The following is a 23,349-nucleotide window of genomic DNA, read 5'->3' as shown; positions in this document are numbered from 1 at the left end:
CCAGAGATAGTTCCCTTTAAGGGAAAAAAATGTTGCCCCAAATCATATATTCTTTCAGGGGGGAAATTATTTCCCTTGTCTGGCATTGACTTTATCTGTTCTGGTAAATGGACAAGCCTATTTCTACTCTGTGGCTGGGGGCTTATTGAAAGCCTCTGTCAAAGTAACTGATTACAAGGGACTGGAATTCCCCATCACAGTAGATGTAAAGTTTAAAGAAAGGGACGAGAAGTCCAGGTCTCTCGTTGCTTAAATTACAGGCTGCCGATGGCGGGTTTTGAAAGAGAAAGAGGATTTCATATGAACCCTGTAATAAGATGAGATGTAAGCCTGGTGAAGAGCAAAAATAGACCCAGACAAAAAGCACTGCGTCTGTCCATCTTCAGAGTGTTGCCAGAGGACAACAACATGGCAGCAGAGGGGGTGGGAGCTATCCCATTCATACTCTGCATGTGAAATTCATAGGTGCATTTCATTTGTCACTGTGAGAGAACAGCTGTTGGACTAGATCAGGGGTCAGCAAACTTTTTCAGCAGGGGGCCGGTCCACTGTCCCTCAGACCTTGTGGGGGGCCGGACTATATTTTGAAGGGGAAAAAATGAACGAATTCCTATGCCCCACAAATAACCCCGAGATACATTTTAAATAAAAGCACACATTCTACTCATGTAAAAACATGCTGATTCCTGGACCGTCCGCGGGCTGGATTTAGAAGGCAATTGGGCTGCATCCGGCCCCCGGGTCTTAGTTTGGGGACTCCTGGACTAGATGTTTGTTTGGTCTAATGCCGCATGGCTCCTCAGCTTTTTGCATGGTACCCCTAACTGCAGATGGTGATAGCAGTTACAAAATTAACAGCCACCTGCTTCTTGGCAGAAAAGCGATGACAAACCTAGACAACATCTTAAAAAGCAGAGACATCACTTGGCCAACAAAGGTCCGTATAGTTAAAGCTATGGTTTTCCCAGTAGTGATGTATGGAAGTGAGAGCTGGACCATAAAGAAGGCTGATCGCCGAAGAATTGATGCTTTTGAATTATGGTGCTGGAGGAGACTCTTGAGAGTCCCATGGACTGCAAGAAGATCAAACCTATCCATTCTTAAGGAAACCAGCCCTGAGTGCTCACTGGAAGGACAGATCCTGAAGCTGAAGTTCTAATACTTTGGCCACCTCATGAGAAGAGAAGACTCCCTGGAAAAGACCCTGATGTTGGGAAAGATGGAGGGCACAAGGAGAAGGGGACGACAGAGGACGAGATGGTTGGACAGTGTTCTCGAAGCTACCAACATGAGTCTGAACAAACTGCGGGAGGCAATGGAAGACAGGAGTGCCTGGGGTGCTCTGGTCCATGGGGTCACGAAGAGTCGGACACAACTAAATGCCTAAACAACAACCCCTAACGCAGGGGGTAGCAAACCTGATATTGTTGGACTCCTAACTCCCACCATGAGTACCAGCCAGCATGGCCAGTGGTGAGGGGTAATAGGAGATGGAAGATCACAGATTCCCCATTCATAGAATCATAGAGTTGGAAGAGACCACAAGGGCCATCCAGTCCAACCCCCGGCCAAGCAGGAAACACCATCAAAGCATTCTTGACACATGGCTGTCAAGCCTCTGCTTAAAGACCTCCAAAGAAGGAGACTCCACCACACTCCTTGGTAGCAAATTCCACTGCCGAACAGCTCTTACTGTCAGGAAGTTCTTCCTAATGGTTAGGTGGAATCTTCTTTCTTGAAGTTTGAATCCATTGCTCCATGTCCGCTTCTCTGGAGCAGCAGAAAACAACCTTTCTCCCTCCTCCATATGACATCCTTTCATATATTTGAACATGGCTATCATATCATCCCTTAACCTTCTCTTCTCCAGGCTAAACATACCCAGCTCCCTAAGCCGTTCCTCATAGGGCATCGTTTCCAGGCCTTTGACCATTTTGGTTGCCCTCTTCTGGACACGTTCCAGCTTGTCAGTATCCTTCTTGAACTGTGGTGCCCAGAACTGGACACAGTATTCCAGGTGAGGTCTGACCAGAGCAGAATACAGTGGTACTATTACTTCCCTTGATCTAGATGCTATACTCCTATTGATGCAGCCCAGAATTGCATTGGCTTTTTTAGCTGCTGCATCACACTGCTGACTCATGTCAAGTTTGTGGTCTACCAAGACTCCTAGATCCTTTTCACATGTACTGCTCTCAAGCCAGGTGTCACCCATCCTGTATTTGTGCCTTTCATTTTTTTTTGCCCAAGTGTAGTACCATCCATGCTCCAAAGTGGTGTCTTAGGGAATCTGACACATTACAGCAGCACAGGCAGCGGGTTTCAGTCCCTCTTGCCTGCACAGATGACAAAGACAACTGCAGGACCAAATGTAGGCTGAGCAAGTAGGAGAGTCAGTTTCAAATGCTTGGCCTGTGTCCTGGGACACCCAGCTAAGAGTGTGGGTTGCTGAACTAGCTGTGCACATTCAATTTTGGGGACCTGCATTTCTATATTACTTACTATTCTATCTGAATCCTAATGACCTTCAACATTCTGCTTGTCTTTTATTACTTCTTTTAATTTTGCTTTTTTTCCCCAGGCATTTGTAAACTCGTAATCAGACAGCTGCAAGGCGTTCTAAAACAAAAGCTACTCAAAAGAAGAAATAAAAAAGACTGCAGGAATGTCTAAATTCCACAAGGCACCCAAACACATATTCTTAAGGTATTTAAATATACCATACACCCTATGACAACATTTCATAATGACTTCATAAAGTTATGCTGTGCTCTATATGGGAATGGCAGATATTCACCTTGTGTAGCTTGGAAAAACAAATCATGATTCAAATTGGTTCAAAAAGCAATGTTTCTATAGGAATTCAAATGGTGAGATTGAAGAAGTGAGAACAAACACTTTGGATAGGGATGGTGCAAAAAACAGAGAGAACAGGCCAGCGCATCCCTTTTATAAATAAAACGGTTGCAAAAAACAGTGGGATGTGTCAGAGATACCCAAGAACAATGTTTTAGAACTGAAATGCCTGCAATAATGAAATAATTATTTGATTATTATGCAGGGGCATATGTTAGACTAGATACACATAGGAGCAATGAGATCAGTACATTATTTGAAATGTTATTAACTTCTTCCCAGCCAAAACCTATTTTTCACAAGAAGAAGAAGAAAAAGATAAAGCGCCAAGCTCACAAGTCACACAGGACTAGGTGAAAAGCATGCAGACTCATGAAGAATTCTGCACAGGTTCCATGTAATAATAATAATAATAATAATAATAATAATAATAATTTATTTATACCCCGCCCATCTGGCTGGGTTTTCCCAGCCACTCTGGGCAGCTTCCAACAGAATAAAATAATCGATTAAAGATTAAAAGTTCTCTAAACAGGGCCAGGGCCGCCTTTATATGTCTTTTAAAAATCTGGTAGCTGTTTTTCTCTTTGACATCTGATGGGAGGGCGTTCCACAGGGCGGGCGCCACCACCAAGAAGGCCCTCTGCCTGGTTCCCTGCAACTAAGCTTCTCGCAAGGAAGGAACCGCCAGAAGGCCCTCGGCACTGGACCTCTGCTACCTGTTTGTTCATTCCCTCCCCCCAAAAAATATAGTCCCGGCCCCCCACAAGGTCTGAGGGACAATGGACTGGCCCCTTGATGAAAAAGTTTTCTGACCCTTGTGGCTAATTACCTATACCAAAGACAGACTTCCTGAAGAAATAGGACTTTAAACATCCAGGTATGATTATACTCACCTGTATAACAAAGACATCTCAATACTGACTTTCTGCAATTGTACGTTGGTTTCTGTTATTTGGAAAACGTAGCTGTGGTATAACATTTATCTCTCAAACCCAATTAACATTGTTGGTGGGGGGAGGTGGTGACATGGGCGTAGCCAGGATTTTTGTTGTGGGGGGAACCAAAGTGGTTGAGGGTTTTTTTGGAAAACGATGGAATATGCGCAGCGCAATATAGAATAAGAGAACAAGAACATACGTTTAGAGATTGGAAAATGTTTATTGAATACATTTCCCATGGGGGAAATTACGCACACTTGAAAATCTTGGTAGCATTAAGATAAATTCAACAGTGTAAGTTTTGATGGATGCAATAATGGAACACTATGTAAAATATGCAGGGATTTGATACACAAAATGAACCATGGAAAGAGAAGAAGGGAAGTCATTGATATTTTAAGGTTCTTTAAATGAGGGGGGGCAGGCATATGATGGGGGGGCAGAACCTTAATTGTGTACTTTCAATGCTTTTCAATAATTTTAAATGATATGGAGGGAGGGGTGGGTGGGAGCTACACCCATGCATTCCAGCCCGTTTTAACAATTCCTTCCCCAGAATGAGTAGCAGAAAAGGGGTTCTTTGGAAGTTGGGTTTCTCATCCCATCCTTCCCACCTAATAATCCCAGGTGAGATATATGAATTCGTTCTGCATTCTTGGCTGGCATTTCTGTACTTGAGCTGCACATTGGTCCCTGCGTAGAGATGACAACGACGACTGACTTGCGCAAACGTGCGCGCTGCAAGCCTTTCAGCAGCAATCAAAGCGCGATGCATCCCGTCCAAGATTCTCTTCATCACTCCCAGCTCTTTCCTCCGCCCCCCCGCGGCGTCCGCCCAGCTCTCTGATTGGCTCATCGCTCATGCCTGACGCACCGCGCGCAGCTGCTGTGGCCCAACCCTCCAGAGTAAGCCCCGCCCCCTGACGCATCCTGCCACAGAGATAGAAAAACAGTAGAGTAATACTTACAGGTAGGTAGCCGTGTTGGTCTGCCGTAGTCGAAAAACAAAATTTAAAAAATCCTTCCAGTATCACCTTAGAGACCAACTAAGTTTGTCATTGGTATGAGCTTTCGTGTGCATGCACACTTCTTCAGATTTTTTTATTTTGTAGAGTAATACGAAATGGAGATTCTTATCTCATTATGCATGATCAAGCTTTCTTTAGCGCCTCAGCCCTTGCTTTCCCCCCGCAGGACCAATTGCAGTCATCAGCAGTTGTTAACAGCCATCTACAGGTTTACCACTCCCATCAGCCCATCACTCATTCCCACCCACCCACCACCCACCCTCTGTTTATACATAAGGGACTGGCAGCATTGGCTTCTGTTTCAAGTGTATCTGAAGAAGTGTGCATGCACACGAAAGCTCATACCAAAATAAAAACTTAGTTGGTCTTTAAGGTGCTACTGAAGGATTTTTTTTATTTTGCTACAAAATGGAGAGTTAAAAAAAGACAATATTTTCCAGCAGGATATCCCACCCCGCCGCACTTGGGGGCCCATAGAAAGCAATGGAGAAACACGGGGTTTGGGGGAGCACTGTGAGCTCCCAGGATGAAAACAGAAGCAGTATCAAATATTTTGTTTTAGTTACTTTTTATTAAACTCATTGGTCGCTCATCTTCCCAAAGTCTCTGCAGAACTTGCAGCAAATACGCACAAACACGCAAATACGCACATACCATCAATTTTTTTTATTTTTTTTTATTTACTTATTAAGCTTATTAGTCACTTGTCACCTGAAGGTCTTTGCTGCAAGTTGCATGAAGACCTTCAGGTGACAAGTGACTAATAAACTTAATATTGACAAATAAGAATAAATAAAATAAGTAAGTATTTAACGGGATTTTGTGTGTACACACACACACAAAATACCGTTAAATACTTACTTATTTTGTTTATTCTTATTTGTCATTTGTCATCTGAAGGTCATTTATCAACTTATTTGTCAAAGCCCTTCTCAGGAGTTTGGCTACTGTTGTATGCTAGGGCTGCCATACATTACCAGGATTTCAAAGGCGGAATTGAATTCCAGGGGAAATTTCTGAAAGGCGGTGCTTTGTCCTGGATCTTAGGGAAGTACATTGAAAAATCAGGGTTTTCAGCATTCCTTCAAAAAAGCTCAATAACTTTCGGGGTGTCCTGGTTTTTACTTTTTGAAATATGGCAACCCTATATGCTGACAGGTGAGAGGTGAGTGCAGGGTAAGGGACCAAAGGTGGACAAACTACCACAAAAGAAGCATGTTGTTTCCCCCTTCAGAGGTGCTAAAGGTAAAAAGGTAAAGGGACCCCTGACAGTTAGGGGTTGCGGCGCTCATCTCGCTCTATAGGTGAAGGGAGCTGGTGTTTGTCCGCAGTTTCCGGGTCATGTGGCCAGCATGACTAAGCCACTTCTGGCGAACCAGAGCAGCACTACACCTCCCTTAACACCCAAAACTCTTATCCTAAACCAGGCATCCCCAAACTGCGGCCCTCCAGATGTTTTGGCCTACAACTCCCATGATCCCTAGCTAAGAGGACCAGTGGTCAGGGATGATGGGAATTGTAGTCCAAAACATCTGGAGGGCCGAAGTTTGGGGATGCCTGTCCTAAACCTCCAATGCCTTGGAGGAATATCTTTGTCAGGAAGAACAGGCTAAAGAGCAAACTCTACACAAATCCAGAGTGGAGTCTTTAAGACTCTTGGATGGCCCCAACTCCTGCAGCCAAACGGGTGCCAAATGTATTGCTCAGTTGTCCTTTGAACCACACCAGTGAGGCCGAGAGCGGGGTCTTGTTGCCTGGGCAGCCCAGGACCTCCATATGCACTGCCCAGGCTGGCTCCCAAGGAGGTCACTTTGGTGCTGCTAACACAACGGTTTGACTTAACCCCTGGAGGTGCACTCCATTGTCTCTTCCAGTGTTTCTCAACCTTGGGTCCCCAGCTGTTTTTGTAGTACAACTCCCATCATCCCTGGCCACTGGTCCTGCTAGCTAAGGATGATGGGAGTTGTAGTACAAAAACTGCTGGGGACCCAAGGTTGAGAAACACTGTAGGAAAACCTTTGGGCTCACTTTGGATTAACAAACAAAGACACTAGCCAATAATATAGGAGCAAAACAGCAGCCGGCAGGCTTGATCTTTATTCAACAAGACTGTTGCAACAGCACTTTCACCCACCGCATGGGAGAAGTCCAGAACAAAGGAGGGTTCAAATTTTTATCAGATTCCAAAATTACCAGTAACACCCATAAAACGACATCACAACTACATCATAGTTACATTACACAAGGGGAGGGTTATGTGGCAGTAACCTGAGTACCAGGGCTTGCCCCTTACCCTTCCCTGAGCTCCACCTCACACCCATAAAGTAAGACAATACTGTAGTAATATTTGCAAGTTCCTGGTGCTCTTTTCCAAGCAATCACACTTATCTGTCCAGGATAGGAGTGCTATCTAATTTTGAATGGTCCGCTATCAACAGGTGATGACTATTTGTCTAGCACCCATCTGCCAGGATGCCGGGGATTATGTCATTGCTGCAACAATGCGAACAGCGTACAGTATATATAATATTTGGACACTCTGCATTACAAAGTTTTCTATAAACGTGACATGAAGGCAGGCAACATCAACACTGCTGTGTGGGAATCCCCTGCAGATGACCACCGCATTGCCTGGAAACAATCAGGTTGTGAACAGAGGAGACATGACAACTGGGAGGAACACTGAGAGAGAAACGCCACATTACACCTGCATCAGCGCAGCTGGACGCTTTCATATACTGCAGCTGCAATAAAACATGTCTCTTCTGTATGGGTTTCTGCAGCTGCAGCAGGCGCTGTAACTCTCCAATGGTTTGACTTCACCCCCCCCCCCGATGGCGCACTCCCTTCCACACTGTCTCTCAAGACCGAAGGATGCGAATGACAATTACAAGGTATAATACAATATTATGTTGACAGATTAGTACTAGTTTACATAATGAAGACACTGAGACACCGTGCCCCCTCCACAAGAGAGTCAGAGGGTGGCAACACAAGAGCGGGGTCTTTTATGCAGTGGCTCCCTGCTTGCGGGGTGCTCTCCCCGAGGATGCTCACCTGGTGTCTTAATTACATGTCTTTAGGTGCTGGGCGAAAACATCCCTCTTCTCCCAGGTCTTTGGCTAATTACACAATCTATGGCCTTTAAAGCTCCCTCTGTGTGGTGGATTCCGGAGTTATTGTTTGTTGATGTATTTTTGTGTTTCTATACTTTAGACCGCCCTATGGTGCACAGACGAAGGGCGGTATATGAATTTACCACAGACCAACAAATAATAAACATTGTTTTCAGACGGACACACCGTTGCCCCATCACACCCAAACAAAACAAAACAAAGTATTATTCCACTGGTTTATAACAGAGTGGGACGCGGCGGTTCAAATCCCCACGATGAGGTGAGCTCCCGTTGCTCTGTCCCAGCTCCTGCCAACATAGCAGTTCGAAAGCACGTCAAAGTGCAAGTAGATAAATACAGTACTTCCTGCTACAGCGGGAAGGTAAACGGCGTTTCCGTGCACTGCTCTGGTTCGCCAGAAGCGGCTTGCTTAGTCATGCTGGCCACATGACCTGGAAGCTGTACGCCGGCTCCCTTGGCCAATAATGCAAGATGAGCGCCGCAACCCGAGTGTCGGTCACGACTGGACCTAATGGTCAGGGGTCCCTTTACCTTTACCTTATTACAGAGTATCCCTACACGTGTCTAGAAATATTGTCCCACAGAGTTCAGTGCGGATTTCTTCCCAGGTACGTGTCTTAATAGTAACAGCATTATAGTTAGGGCAGTTTGCACATGGGAGGCCTGAATAAGAATAAGAATTTGCTGTGGAATTTGCTGCCAAGGAGTGTGGTGGAGTCTCCTTCTTTGGAGGTCTTTAAGCGGAGGCTTGCTTGACGCCCATGTCAGGAATGCTTTGATGGTGTTTCCTGCTTGGCAGGGGGTTGGACTGGATGGCCCTTGTGGTCTCTTCCAACTCTATAATTTTATGATTCTAAGAATAATGTTCATGCCACGTGAACTCGGCAGTCCTATCAGACAGACTCGCCGCTCTCTTGTTTTTCCTAGCTCTCTGTGCTGCTTTCACGTACTGTATTGACGCCGGGAGGGAGCGCGCCTGCTCGCTCGCCGGCCCGCGCGTGCGTGCGTACTCCTCCCCGCCCCCTCCCAACCGGAACCGTGGAGGTTGCTAGGGAAACGGGAGAGACGCTGCCCGCCGGCGCTTTGGGAGGGAGGAGAGCGCGCGTGAGGGCGGCAGCGGGGGAAAGGAAAGGTGAGGGGGGAGGGAAGGAGGGGCTCCCCTTGGGGTGGGGCGGGGGGGAGTTAACCGACACCCCCACACTAATTCCCCTTCGTCAGCCCGTTTGCGGGGCAAACGCGGGAAATATTCGCCCCCATTCCCGTCTATTGGAGACACTGACTCTGCCTCCCCCCCCACTCATCTGCGAGGAGGGAAGGGCCTCTCCGTCGCGGGGAGAAGTGGGTGGCGCCCGGGTTTCCTTCTTAAATCTGCACGGCTTTAACCCGACCTCCTCCTCCTCTGGGGAGGCGGCTAAGGGGGAGGTCTCTTCTCCCCATGGTCATGTTGGTGGTGGCTCCCCCTTTTTGCAGAGGGAAGAAGACCCAGGCACAGGTGGGCACAAGCAGGTGCACCACACACCCACAGAGAGAGAGAGAGAGAGAGAGAGAGAGAGAGAGAGAGAGAGAGAGAGAGAGAGAGAGAGAGAGAGACTAAAACACAGACACACACAGAGAGAGACACACAAAAAAACAGACTGGCACACACTCACTCACACACACAACGACACACACTCACAGACAGACAGACACGCATGCACACAAACAGACACACAGAGACACAGACACATACAGACAGACACAGGCACACACACATACACAGAGAGAAAGACACAGGCGTGCTCGTGCGCGCACACGCGCGTGCACACACACACACGAGATACACCCTGCTGGGGAGCAGCCTCTGGTCCAAATTACACATTTCCCCTATATTATATAAAATGTTTTTTACGCAGCCATTTTTTATTTTTCTTATATATGTGAGGGAGACCCTATCCCCTTCCCAATTTGAGGGGAGCGACAGGACAGACTTGCCTTCCCATCTTCTAAGCATCTTGGACATCCTCTTCCTCCCCACCTCTGGCTCTCCCTGCAACTCTGTTCTGTAAAATATTAGCACAATCAGCGGTTCTCTTAATATGCCTAGGTGTCCTCACTTAGGATGTTTCATATCACAAATGGGTCCTGGAGATGTTGCAAAAGGGTAGCTCACAACAGCTTTTTAACAAACCGGGTTTTCTTTGGGAAAGGTGAAACTTGGTTAAAGGGAAGAGGGGGTTAGGTGTTATGGTTCCACAATAAGCGCCTCTCTAGATGCATCCCTCAGTCTGAGTGCCTCTCCCCCCCCCCCCCCAGCCTCAGTTGTATGCAGGGTTAAAGAGAGACTTGCACCTCCTGCTTCTTTGGCAAAGTTAGTGACCCCAAATCCTCTCCACTGTACCATAAACTCTGCTACCCATGGCTGCCATAATGTCTTTTTCTACTAGTGTGATGCACACAAAAGCTCATACAAATGACAAACTTAGTTGGTCTCTAAGGTGCTACTGGAAGGATTTTTTTTTAAAAAAAATTGTTTCGAGAATTTCTTTACTAGTAAAATTCTTCTACTGATTTATTTCTATCTCATTGAAAGTGGTTTTGCAACTAATTACCTTTCAATACAGCAACCAGGGGTGAACTATTCTGTTTCTACAAACTTGTATTAATTTAGCCAGCATTGAGTTACCAAATGGATAGCACCCATGATAATTAAATTCCTTGGACTCAAGATATGCTATCCAAATATTCTTAATTTCCAAACTTTATAAACTTGAATTTTATCTAGTTCTTGGTGTGGTTATCCTGCATGTTATAGCCACATTTTTAAGATGCAAAAGGTATGTCTTTTTCTCATGGCATTATTCATTGCTGTAATCTCTAGGGCCAACTTATAGCCGTGTTTATTGAGCATCCTGCTCAGTTTAGTAACTCTGGACAGAAGTATCTGTTAGGGGAGTTGTTTCCACCTGTGACATGTCATAGTTCTCAGAATATTGTTAAGTCACTGGGAATGCCAAGGGAAACAGAATGTTTAGACTTCAGAGAACCATAGTACCTGGTTGACTTAAACGCCCTGTCTGCCTTCTTTCTTAAATAATCATCTTTCATTTTTTTTCCATGCCCTTTCCTCCCCTCTCCGTTTCCCTTTCCTTCTCCCTCCTCCCTTTCCTTTTGTTGTACATAGTGTGGCAAACCTGCCTCCAGAGAACCAATTCTGCACAGTAGAGTGCCGCAATGAGAGGGGAACAGCAGCTGCAGTGATCCTGAGTGTGAGTGCTTTAGAGTAAGGCAGAGGTTTCCAACCATTTTGGATCCACGGCTCCCTTGACCAACGACAGTGGTACCTCGGTTTAAGTACACAATTGGTTCTGGAAGTCTGTACTTAACCTGAAGTGTACTTAAGCTGAAGTGAACTTTCCCATTGAAAGTAACGGGAAGTGGATTATTCTGTTCCAGACGGGTCTGCGGAGTACTTAAACTGAAAGTACTCAAACTGAAGCGTACTTAAACCGAGGTATGACTGTACATTCTTTCTCTGGCTCAGGAGGCCCAGTTAGGTCACCCCTTGCCTGTACAGCTGGCAGCCCCTCACCCCTTTTCGAACCCTTCTCCTTGGGAGTCCTCTGGGCAGCCACAGCTGCCACCCCTGGTCTCTGAGCTGCACCCCCTGCCCCAAATAAAAGTGTCTCCTCACTCTGCCCCACAGGGACCTGGGAAGCAACCCCTGGCCAGCCCCTCAGGCCCCATGCACCTGGGAAGCTTGTAGCCAGGGCTACTGCAACAAGCAAGCCTTTGGGAGGCAGAGACGCAAGAGGGCCTCAGAGGAGGGAGGGAAGGTAAGAGGGACAGAGGCCAGTGTTGCCCTTGGCACCCCTGCATGGGTGTACCCAGCATGGGGCAGGGGGGTGCAGCTGCCCCTCCCTAGAGAAGCAAAAAAAGGGGGGGGGAAGCTCCCACGCAGCCAAAAAAACAGCCGGCAGCGGAGAGCAGAGTTGCAGTGTTCATCCTCAGTGTGGACCATTCCCTGGGACAGGGAAGGATTGCTGGGTCACCTCTGTTGGTTTTTGCATCGTAAAGGTTCCCTCTACGTCCCTTTCTAGCCAGCAGCTAAATCACTCTAATCCTAGTTTCTTTGTTTCCCTGATCGCTGTGCAGTCCTGTGTTGGGCTGAACTGCTGCTTAAGGGCTTGGCAGTTCGTAGCCAGCAGTTCGTAGCCTAATCCTACCCTACCCCCTCTTTGTGCATAGCCTCGGGCCCCTTTTATCAGATTTGTTTTGGCAATTGCTCTTTCACCATATGAGAAAGCTGCATATTATTGCGGTACAGGGGGTTGGACTAGATGACCCCCAGGGTCCCATCCAAACTTTGAGGCACTATTCCTGGGTTGACAGGATAATAGTGCTGATAACCCCTATGATGCAGGTTCAATCCCCGTTTGGGCAAGCTGCATATTATTGGTTGGCAGGATAGTAGTGCTGATAAAGCCAAATTTTTGCAGGCCCAATCCCCATATGGGATAGGTGCATGTTCTTGCATTACAGGGGGCGGGACTAGATGACCACCAGGAGGACATGTAGCTTGGGGGTCGCTTAACACCATAATCTTCAACATTTTCTGAGGGAAAGAGGGGCACCCTACCATACTCTCTTCCGGTGAGAGTACTCCTTAATTTTCCTACATCTTTAAAAGATGTGGTTATTGAATTCAGTTTTGTTCCTGGTGAAGAGTTTGTGTAGCACAGTAGTCTGCTTTAACCAGTGTACATGGTGGCAGGACTGTATATGCATTACTATACCACACAACTGTCAGTTTGTTTAGTCCAGGTACGTAAAAAGGCCGCACCAAACAAACCTCAACATTTTCTTCAAACCCAAGAAAAATGATATTAGTATAAGACATGTAATTAGAATAATTTTTTAAAAAAAATTCAAGCAAATAATTGTAATAACTACCGTAATAAAACACTGCTATAATTATATATAATAAAATTTTGGTTTCATTCGCCTTTTCCGTGCTGAAATGTCACAACCTGGACGACCATGGCTTGCCCCCCCTAGATTTGTTCCTGGGTACGCCCATGCACCCCTGGCCATCATTCAAGGCACCACAGGGTGCCACAGCGCACTGGTTGAACACCACTGGTTTAAGGAGCACAGAAAAGCAAATTGGAACAAATAATGAATTGCAGATGTTCCAGCATCCATTAACAAACGATGACCCTTATTGTGTGGAACTGAAATAAGGTGAAGGAGAATGGATGAATGGTTTGCTTTTCCAGAGTTGCTTGAAGTGGAGGAAATATTTTTGGTTACGCATTTTTCATTTCTAAATTATCTTAGTATCACAGCATTGTGGCTCTGACTTAGAGAAGCATGAGATCAGCAGAAGGTTGTACACCACCAAGAAACAGTGACTAACTGCTGCAATACCATACCCACTTTCCTGGGAACGAGCATCGTTGAACTCTGGAACTTACATATGAGTAGCATACATAGGATTGCCCTGCAGTTGTTCATAGGTTACCATATGGAATCCCATGGGATACTACATAGGTACAGGTATCTCAGGGAGTAAAGCCATAGGATTGCACATGTGCTATTAAGTTTTTGGTCCAGTTCTATGTGGAGAAACCTGCTTTCACGTGTATTTTTGTTTACTGGGTCATGTACACAAAAGTACATTTTATAACACCTAATCTTTTGAGTTTCAATTAATAAAGGAAAATCTTAATATCACTTTACCTAAACAGGAGTCTAGGACATGGCAGTTATTTTAGTTCTGAACTCTTTGTCAATCTGAATGTTTCTTGCCAATGAGCTAATGTTTCATTTCAAAATAATGCCAGAGAGGGTTTTATTTTTTACTGTGTTTCATTTTAAGTAAGCAAAGACCTTACAAATATGTGTTAATGTTTTTGGGCCACGGCACACTTGTTCCGTGAAAAAAATCACGAGGCACACCACCATTAAAAAAGTTTAAAAAATTAACTCTGTGCCGCCCTATATTATAATTATGACTGTAAGAAACACTTGCCAAATATTGCTTTCCGGCGGGTCAGCGCTGCCGAGTTCTTAAAAGATCCGGGTTTCTGATCCACCCCACCCGACCCCGCCGTCCCGTATCTTACCCTGTGCGTGTTCTCGGACTTGTGAGAGGACGATTTGGTCTTCATGCCTCCGTGAATTAGCAACAAACTACCTTTTGAATGATGGAGATTGAATATTTTAAAAGTAGCTACTTGAAGTCCGCTCGATTTTCCAAAAAAGAGACACACGTGCGGCACTATTAGCTGCTGGGGGCTGCCATCTTGGCTAAAGGATTCTGGGATGATCCTGTCACGTGAGGCATGGGGAAAATGGAAATAATGAAAGCTGATTGGTCTGTGGAAACTAGAAGGGGCAAAGAAATAGGACGCCCAGGGAGGTGGAGTTTGCAGCTGCAAAATCGCCCTTCTCGTCGCCGCACGTCGCGGCACATCAGCCAGCGTCTCGCGGCACACTAGTGTGCCGCGGAACAGCAGTTGAGAAACGCTGATTTATGGAAACGGGGGGATGCAATTTGATATTTGTTCTTTGGTCTCAAAGGCCTTGTCACAGTATGGCTGTATTTTCAGGACTTCCAGTCACTTAGCCTGAGCTATGTAAATGTCAGTTCAAACTTAAGGCAGGGATTATGAAACATACAGGAAGGTCTGCTTTTTATCTTCTTAGGCAGACATGTGCTTGAAGAAGTCTGAGCCATAATATGCCTTCTTGACTCTTGCCCTTGTTGGCTAATGAATAGTAAGTCATTGGACATTGGCTAGCCTTATTAGCATGGTAGAAAGAGCATCTTTGTCAGAGGAGATCTTTCCCCTTCTTTGACAGAGGCAAACACATTTTAGAAAACCCTACCGACCTAGTTAATAATATGACAGTTTCATATATTCCTGGGAGTGGGCATAGTATTCAAACTGATGGTGGCTGATGAACTGAATACACTTTTAAATGAAACTAATAACGTGGATCCATTTCAGAATGGTTTCAGACCCAGTTTTGATACTGAGACTTCTTGGTTGCCAATCTATGCTAGAGAGAAGAGGGTAGATTTTACAAGGTACCTTACAAAATAACAATGCAGGTGCCTGGTGAACAAAACTTGGGAGTTCCACAATCTGGGGCTACCACATAAAAAGCCCTGTTAGGGACAAGTATCAGGGAGCTGAGACTACAGAAAAGTTGGTTGAAATTTACATTCTGGTAAGGCCTCCCCCATCAGTTGCTGGTGAATATGGATTGCATGTCAAATACGTAGCTGAACTAGGACAACTGCCCTCTGTGGCCACAATCCGAATATTGCTTTAAGAACACAGTTAATTTATGGTCGTTCTGGCTTTCCCACAGATTTTCCGCTATGCCATCAGTTTAGATTTGAAAATGTTGGTAAAAAACCGCTGAACGTGATCCCTGTATGCTTGGTGGCAAGATAAATTGCCATCCAGGCAGCCTGGGCAACTCATTTGCCACTTTTAACCCCAATGCGTCCAGGAACCCAACAAAATGATAATTTGATTATCTAGGGAATGAAGAGTGTCCAGCTGGGAAAAGCTGACAGAAAGCAGCAGAAATGAGCTGAAGCTGAACAAGTCTAAGACTAGCAATGAACCACAGGAATCCCTGCAAACACCACAGATTATCCCAAAGCCAGGAATTGGCTTGTGAGATTGTAAAAAAGTTCCTAAGTAAACAGATGATTCAGTTGAGAGCATTCTTGCTCTAGCTTGGTGCCAGTGTCTGGATATTGTTCTCATGTGGTATTATTGAGACTTAAAGGCATCACTAAAAATTGCCGCATAACAGTTGTGTAATGAACAATGTTGGTGGTGTTATAGTTGCTGATACCATTCGAGGGATATCACAGCCATGGTCATTGGCAATTAAGTTGCAAGTCCCTGGGACGAAATGACATTTTGTGTTCATTCTCTTATAAATCGTATACAGGTACAGCATTAGCCTGACTTAGAAACAGGCCTTCTCTGTAAGCAGTGACACAGAAGCAACAAATAGAGCCCTTCTCTTTGGAATACCCTCTTCCCACTGCTACATGGGAAGCACCCAGAGTACGATGCTAAAGACTGCTAAGAACACGTATTGTGCATGTCCTTGACATTGCTTATGGTTTGATGTTGATTTTATTTAGATAGATTGTGTATTTTAATCTTTATTTGATTTTTATATATCTTTAACATTTTAGTATTGGAATTTTATTGGGCGAATTGCTTCAGGATTCCTTAAATGGGAGGCAGTCTACATTGTTTTAATAAGTAAAAAATCAGAATTGCTTTCTCTCTGCCCGCATTGCATTTGCTGTGAGGATAAATTACAAGATGTATAAATTATTTGGCAGAGTTGAAAAGAAGTAGTTTTATATTCACTGTGTTACTCTTAATACTTCTATGCTGTGACATAGATACATTAAATCAGTGCTTTTTTTCTGGGGGGTACGTAGGGGTACGCATACCCCTAAACATTTTGTGAATCTAAGTTTGGCCCTATTGAGGGGCAGTATTTCAATATGAGTAGGAAAATGAGAGTACCCCTAAACATTTTTTTAAAGAAAAAAAGCACTGCATTAAATAGTATAATTTATGCATCTACCCATGTGACAGTACTGTATAGATAATAATTTGTTTTTCTTTATATTAAAAACAAACAAACTCTAATTGTAAAAAATAAGGTTTGTTCTGCTTGGAGCCAAACAGCAGCATCCTTTTCAACCTTACCTGTTTTTAAAATGATGCCCTAGAGAATATGGAGTCGATCAAATTACCTGCCTTCTGTTGTCTGGGATATCACTCTGGGTAATCTTTGATAAGTATTTGCTAAATGTATTTTACCTTGCAAAATTGATAGTCACCTTCCATTTATTATTAATTATCATCACTATGATCATTATTAATTTAATTTATTACCCGCTGTTCACCCTAAGGTCGCATGGCAAATTACAACAATTTAAAATGCCACGTTAAAAACACTTTATCTTGATCACTAGTGGGCAGTCTAGAGCTAGGAGCCTCATTTCATGTTGGCATCAAAGAAGGGGAAAGGGGAGTGGCAGAGACAAAGTGGGTGGAGGAGTAGCAGAAACAGAGAGCAAAGGGCTATCCTCTCCACTTTTGGCTCCAGCCCCACCCACCACCAGCCTGAATGCAAGCGATAGAATCTCCCCATGGAAATGTGGCCCTCAAGAGAAAAAAGATTCCCCTCCCCTAATCTTGATAGTTCACCTCGTTCTTTGAAGTGTTAGCCCAGACAGCCATTAGATTTACAATCTTATTTAGGAAATTAAGTTTGGCCCTTTGCTAACCTGACATCAACATACTGTATTAATGAAGGTTTAGAGCTAGAGATAATTGATTTTACTGCCCATTGGGAACCAGCTAAATATTGGCTCAGGAAATAACAAGGTTTTTTTAAAAAGGTCAGCCACTCTCCCAAACATGGCCTTTCTTAAAAATCAAGCAATTAGAGGGGGTGGGTTGGAATATTTATATTTATATTTTTGCTGTAGGTTGTGTCTACTGAGTCTTTTGGCCTCAAGTTGTAGCTTGTGGATTTACAGGTCAGAGCTGATTCCTGGAACTGACCTGAATCCTGTAATTATGCACCTTGTAACTTCTTTCAAAAGCTAGATTACTATTTTCAGATAAGGAAATAATGTGCATGTGATTTCCCTGCTTTGTGCTTTAGTGTGTGTATGCATCTGTGAAAGACTGCAAGCTCATATTTTTTTCTTTTAAATTGGTTTTGATTCACCCTCCATCTCTAAGCCTTAAACTACCACTAAGCACCCTACCAATATTGCTATATTTTAGGTTGGGCTTCCTTTCTGGTTTAAATAGGAATCTGGTGGCTAGCTTCCAAAAGTTTAAAGGATAACATCAGCTTACTGGTTTGGGAGCTGCTTTTGTATCCCATCGTAATCAGAAGGGTAGAGAATGCCCTAAGATCAACACTTGCTTTGTGACAGTCTGTTTTATCTGTAGGTTTTCCTGAAGTACTGCCATGTACGAAGCAAAAGAAAGACAGAAGTTTATCAGTGATGCTCAGTACCTGAGAGAGATGCAGCACAAGATGGATTCAGAGTATCAGGTAGGGCCGTTTATCCACTGTGTTGCCATTTTCATGAAGAACATAAACACAAAGCTACCAGGGATGAGGGTAACTTCATCAGGTGCACCATCATTTAAGTTCAGGGCCGGATTTAGGTTTGATGAGGCCCTAAGCTCCTGAAGGTAATGGGGCCCTTTATATGTCCAGCTGTCCTTTGTCAACAACAAATTGTCGCTGTTTTTTGTGTTGAATATATGCTATATGGTAATTTATGGACCTAATAGGTATCTAAAGCCATTTGATCATGCAGAATGTAGGCATCCTATATATAGAAATGAGCAAACCAGTGATATTTTATGGAGCAGGCTAGCAGGTGGGGCCCATTACTTACATCATAGATCCATACACAACACAAAACACTGCTGTTATAGGTAGGTTTTATTTTATTTGTTTTTTTATCTCATATTTTGGAAATGTATATTCATTTTTTTCCTTTTTTTTTTTTTTTTTTGGGCCCCCAAGAGAGTGGGGCCCTAAGCTATAGCTTGTTTAGCTTATTCGTAAATCCGGCACTGTTTAAGTCCCTCACATAAACCTCTTTTCAGACAAAGTTGTGCTTGTTTCTTAGGCTTGCCTGAGAAAACAAGAACAGACTAAAGAGCAGTCTGAGAAGAAACGAGAGCAACACGCCAGACAAGAACTGAGACAGACAAGTATATCGTCCATCTCTGCTGTGCGTACTTATGAAAGGCCATGGATTTCCAGAGTCCCCACTAATAGACAGGTAGCTGATTGTAAACTTCAGAGATAAAAATCAAGTAGAACAGTGATGGGCAACCTTTTGAGCTTGGTGTGTCAAAATTCGCCAAAAAACTGAGCATAACTCGGGTGGGTGTGTCACTTCGAGAAAAATCCCATAATTTCACAATATTTATAGTTTAAATAAGAAAAATGTATAATTGTAATATATAACTGTATTTAATAAACCAAAAACTAATTATTTAACCAAACCAAACCAAAAACAACAACAGCGTGAATGGTCTGATGGGGCGCGTGCCAGCAGTGAGGGCTCTGCGTGTCACGTCTGACACGCGTGTCATAGGTTTGCCATCACTGAAGTAGAAGATAAGAGTAATCTGATAATGCCCCCTAGCCACTCCAGCGTTCAGAACTACATCAGCCCATCTGGTTGTTAAACAAATAACATATCAGGAAAAGGAGCTCAATAGAAAAAAATATGGCTGCTAGGAATTTGTTATCTAATTTTTTTCCCCATGTAAGTATCTGTGACAAATAAGATGCGCTGTATAGCATTTATATTTATCCTGGGGACTGGGTGATTATTCATATGCTTTCATCAAGCGTTTACTTTCTGGAGAAATACTCTAGTATATACTTAATTAGCTGTTCTTTGCCTTCTGAACCAATACGCCAGCATGCAAATGTACATATCTACGGTATCTACTGTTTTATCTGCTCTTTGCAAAGCCTTTATTATTTCCTTAACATCTGCATTCATTATTTTTCAATGCATTCATTGTACAGTTTTGAAAATGAAACAGGCTAATTTCACACATTTGCCTAATTTAATACCCCTCTGCTAGCAGCAGAGTAAAAGTTAATCTATTCACACTGTGAAACCTTAAACAAGCCTATCTCTGCTTGAATGCGAGTGGAGGAAAGATCTGATCGAATGCCACTGAACACTGGTGAGGCCTCATCATCGAGCCCACCTAGTGGCAGTGAAGGCAGCAAAAAGAGGCATACTTTGATCCTTCATTGCATCCCCACTATGCCATCCAGTAGAGCTTTTCTGGGTAGTGTGAAGCCCCTTACATTCTGGCCCGAAGGAGGTGGTAGAACCAATGGTAGCTCACTGTGACTTGTTTGCAAAGCATTTTGAGGACAAAATCACTTGCATCCACTGGGATCTTGACTCTGCTGTCCTGTTGTGTTGGGTGAGTTTCAGTTCATAAGGCTCAAAGATGTGGACATGGTGCTCTGAACCATTGTCTCTCTTGGCTGATAAAAACTAGCAGGGAGGGGATAGCTGACTGGACCAGGGAAGTGATTAATACCTCCTTGCTAGAGGGTGTGGTGCAACAACTCCTCAGGAAACCCTCCCTGGACTCAGAAAATCTAAGTAACTACCTGCCAGTTGCTTATCTCCTTTTGGGGCAAGGTTCTTGAGCAGGTGGTTGTGGACTAGATCCAGGCGCTCTTGGAGGAAACTGATATTTTAGATCCATTTCAATCAATCCAGATAAGACTGAGGCACTGTTAGTTGGTGGTTCCCTAGATAGATTTGAGGTTGCCTCCTTGTGATACGGTTACGCTCCCTCCGAAGGAGTGGTTATGTAGCTTGCAAGTACTCCTGGAGCCTTTGCTGTCGCTTGAGGCTCAGGTGGCCTCAGCGGCATGGAGTGCTTTCCATCAACTGGTGGATCTTCTGTGCCTCTATCTGGACAGGGATAGCCTAATTACTGTTGCCTATACTCTGGTAACCTCTAGGTTCAATTACCGCAAAGCATTGTATGTAGGTTTGCCTCTGAAAATGGTTCAGAAACTTCAGCTGGAGCAGAATTTGGCAGCCAGGTTGTTCACCAGGGCAAGATGGTTTGAACATATTACACCGATCCTGGACCGACTGCGTTGGCTGCCAATTAGCTACCAGGCCCAATTCAAAGTGCTGTTTTTCACCTATAAAACCTTAAACTGCTTAGGACTGCAATACCTCAAGAATCACCTCTACCTGGACCCTGAGATCATCATCGTAAAATAAATCCACACAAAAATAAACTTTCAGTATGTATTTTAAAGAAATTTTATCTCAAAACACACTTTTGAATGTGTATTTTGCTATCCTTCAGAGCTGAGAACTGTACCAGAACATTCAGAAATTGCAAATGCCAATGAATATTATTATTATTATTATTATTATTGTATTATTTTTTTAAAAAATTATACTGCCCTTCATCTGAGGATACCAGTGTGGTTTACAATATAAAAACACAAAAATACATACCACAGTAACAAGCAAAAACAATACCTACCCACCCACCCACATTTTGATCTGCACCTTAGTGCAGATGATGCGGATCTGGTCAGATCTCACTGGTACTCACAAAAACCAAATTCTTCAGGAATTTCTAGTACAGAGATTCACTACCGAGTAGCCACAATAAGCTCCTATACATCAAAGGCTAAATAAGAGGCTTCTTCTACTGGGATGTAGCTTCTGTTAATAGATTCTGTTAATAAATTAACTACCTTTCGCCTTAGCAGACCTCCTCCGAAGAATCTTCTGGATGTGAACTGAAATCTGCTATAAAGGCTCTTGGGAACAAAGCAGAAGCTAAATTTCCTGCCATTGACAAAACATCTGTTAAGCAGAAGCAGAAATCAAGCACATGCGTCAAAAAAACAGAAAAAAGTGGACCTGGCCCCAAAAAAGATTTTTCAGGTGTGTATGGAGAAAGTTCTCAGCTATTAATTGAAAGAAACGGATGTGTGGAGCTGGAGCCAGTGGTGTTCGCAAGCTCAAGGGGTCCTAGAGAGGGCATAGATATTTGAAGGCTTCTAGGTGAGCAGGCAAGGATTGGAGTCGAAAGAGTCAAATCCAATAAGGCAGCCAAACCCAGCTCAGTACAATACAGATGTTACAGAGGTGCTCTTGCTGACAGATTCATCTGACCTGGAAGATTTTGTTCAACCTGCTGTAGGAAGGGTTGAGCTCCCTCTGAAGGAGGAGGTTTGCAGTCTGGAGATGCTGTTAGATCTGTCTTTGGATTCCTTGGTGGAACCTTAAATGCAAAGCCCCTTTCATCACCTGAGGCTATTGCGCCGGTGGCACAGAGATAACTGGGGCACAGCTAACCATCCCCTGGGGACGTCTGATATGGACTGCTGCAGTACATTACACAGGGCGTTGTTCCTGACGAACGTTCAGAAACAACAAATACTTCAAAACATGGTGATTGGGTTGCTAACTGGCAACCAGGAGTGGTAAATTTATGTATGCTACCTCCCAGCGGATTTCCAAGCACAAATCAAAGTTTGGTTTCAACTTCTGCCCCAAACAGTTTGAGACCCCTCTGGGATGGCCTTCTGCCACATGAACTTGCCTAAGTACAGTATTGTGCTCATCCTCAGGGATTCTTCTCTGCTCCCCCATCATCACTACCAGAAGTTAGGTAGGTGATCACTAGAGATGGGACCTTTTTATTGCAGTGTCCAGGTTTTAGAACTCCCTCACAAGGGAGGATTGCCTTATTTATTTTTAGTGTCTTTTAATCCACCCAGGTCCTCTAGATCAGTGTTTCTCAACCAGTGTGCCTCCAGATGTTTTGGGACTACAACTCCCATCATTCCTGACCACTGGTCTTGCTAGCTAGGGATGATGGGAGTTGTAGTCCCAAAACATCTGGAGGCACACTGGTTGAGAAACACTGCTCTAGATTGATCAGTTTATTTGTTTTAAGGCTGGGATAGTATTGATTTTTACTGCTGTGCTGTTTGACATGAGTGTTTCATTTCATTGTGTAATTGTGATTAGGGATGGGTAGGAAATTTGAAGCAGTGGAACTTGACTGTGTTACAGAGAGTGAACACAATTGAGGTGGACAGCCTGTCTCGAACAAGCTTTTCTCAACTGTACTCACAGGCTGCCCCCGCCCTACCTTCTGCTGCCTTCCACCCCCTTACCTTAAAGAAAGAGTCTCTCACCTTGGGGAAGAGGTAGCAAAAAAGAATAGTTATGAAACATACCCTATTCTTCTACATGCCATGTCAGTTATCTCCCCACCACCACCACCACCACACACCTTGCCCCTCTGTTTTAGCATTACTATGCAGGGAGGAAATAAACACCCAGGATTTAGAAAGCACAGTTGGTTTAAGAGAACAGTTTCAAGTCCTTACAAATTCACTCACAGAAAGTGAAGTTTTACACATAGAAAGTGCAAGCTAAGACATGTACTCCCTGTGCCGTGTCCCATGTGCAAATGTTATGCAGTCTCATATATTGTGCTCTCTTACAACTTAGTCTCCGTGGACCCATAATTCATGAGCCAGAGGTTCCTTAAAAATTTTTTTTGCCTAAAACAATGTTTATCAGCTTTCCAGAAGCCAATTTTATCAAGAAGACAGCGATTGAACCAGAGAAGTTTTCTGGAAAACACAGACACTGAGAATATGAAAAGAGTGGAAGCAAGAGGGAGGAAAACACCAGTGCTGCACGGAATAGCAAAGACTACCAAGAGTGCTGGTGAGAAACTCTTTTTCCGCATTGCATTAAGTTTATACCTCCTGTTTATAGAA

At 44.0% G+C, this 23,349-nt stretch overlaps 1 protein-coding gene across 4 annotated transcripts in view; it reads left to right on the top strand.

Annotated features, from left to right (window-relative positions):
* The first annotated feature begins 9,029 nt into the window (after nt 1-9,029).
* MARCHF10 (membrane associated ring-CH-type finger 10) overlaps nt 9,030-23,349 on the top strand; it is a 30,434-nt gene continuing 16,114 nt past the window's right edge. The window contains exons 1-6 of one of the 4 annotated variants that reach the window (XM_035136407.2): nt 9,030-9,094; nt 11,123-11,207; nt 17,964-18,069; nt 18,659-18,814; nt 21,316-21,493; nt 23,147-23,296. In XM_035136407.2, coding sequence (XP_034992298.1) covers nt 17,983-18,069; nt 18,659-18,814; nt 21,316-21,493; nt 23,147-23,296 — 571 coding nt within the window. In that variant the 5' untranslated portion in view covers nt 9,030-9,094; nt 11,123-11,207; nt 17,964-17,982. Of the gene's footprint in view, nt 9,095-9,125; nt 9,455-11,122; nt 11,208-17,963; nt 18,070-18,658; nt 18,815-21,312; nt 21,494-23,146; nt 23,297-23,349 lie in introns of those variants that run through there. The other 3 variants (XM_035136406.2, XM_060282286.1, XM_060282287.1) reach the window with 3 other exon arrangements.

Source organism: Zootoca vivipara, chromosome 13 (assembly GCF_963506605.1).
Source record: "Zootoca vivipara chromosome 13, rZooViv1.1, whole genome shotgun sequence".
NCBI lineage: Eukaryota > Metazoa > Chordata > Lepidosauria > Squamata > Lacertidae > Zootoca > Zootoca vivipara.
Note: the sequence above shows the minus strand (reverse complement) of the source record. Positions and strands in the feature narration are given on the sequence as shown.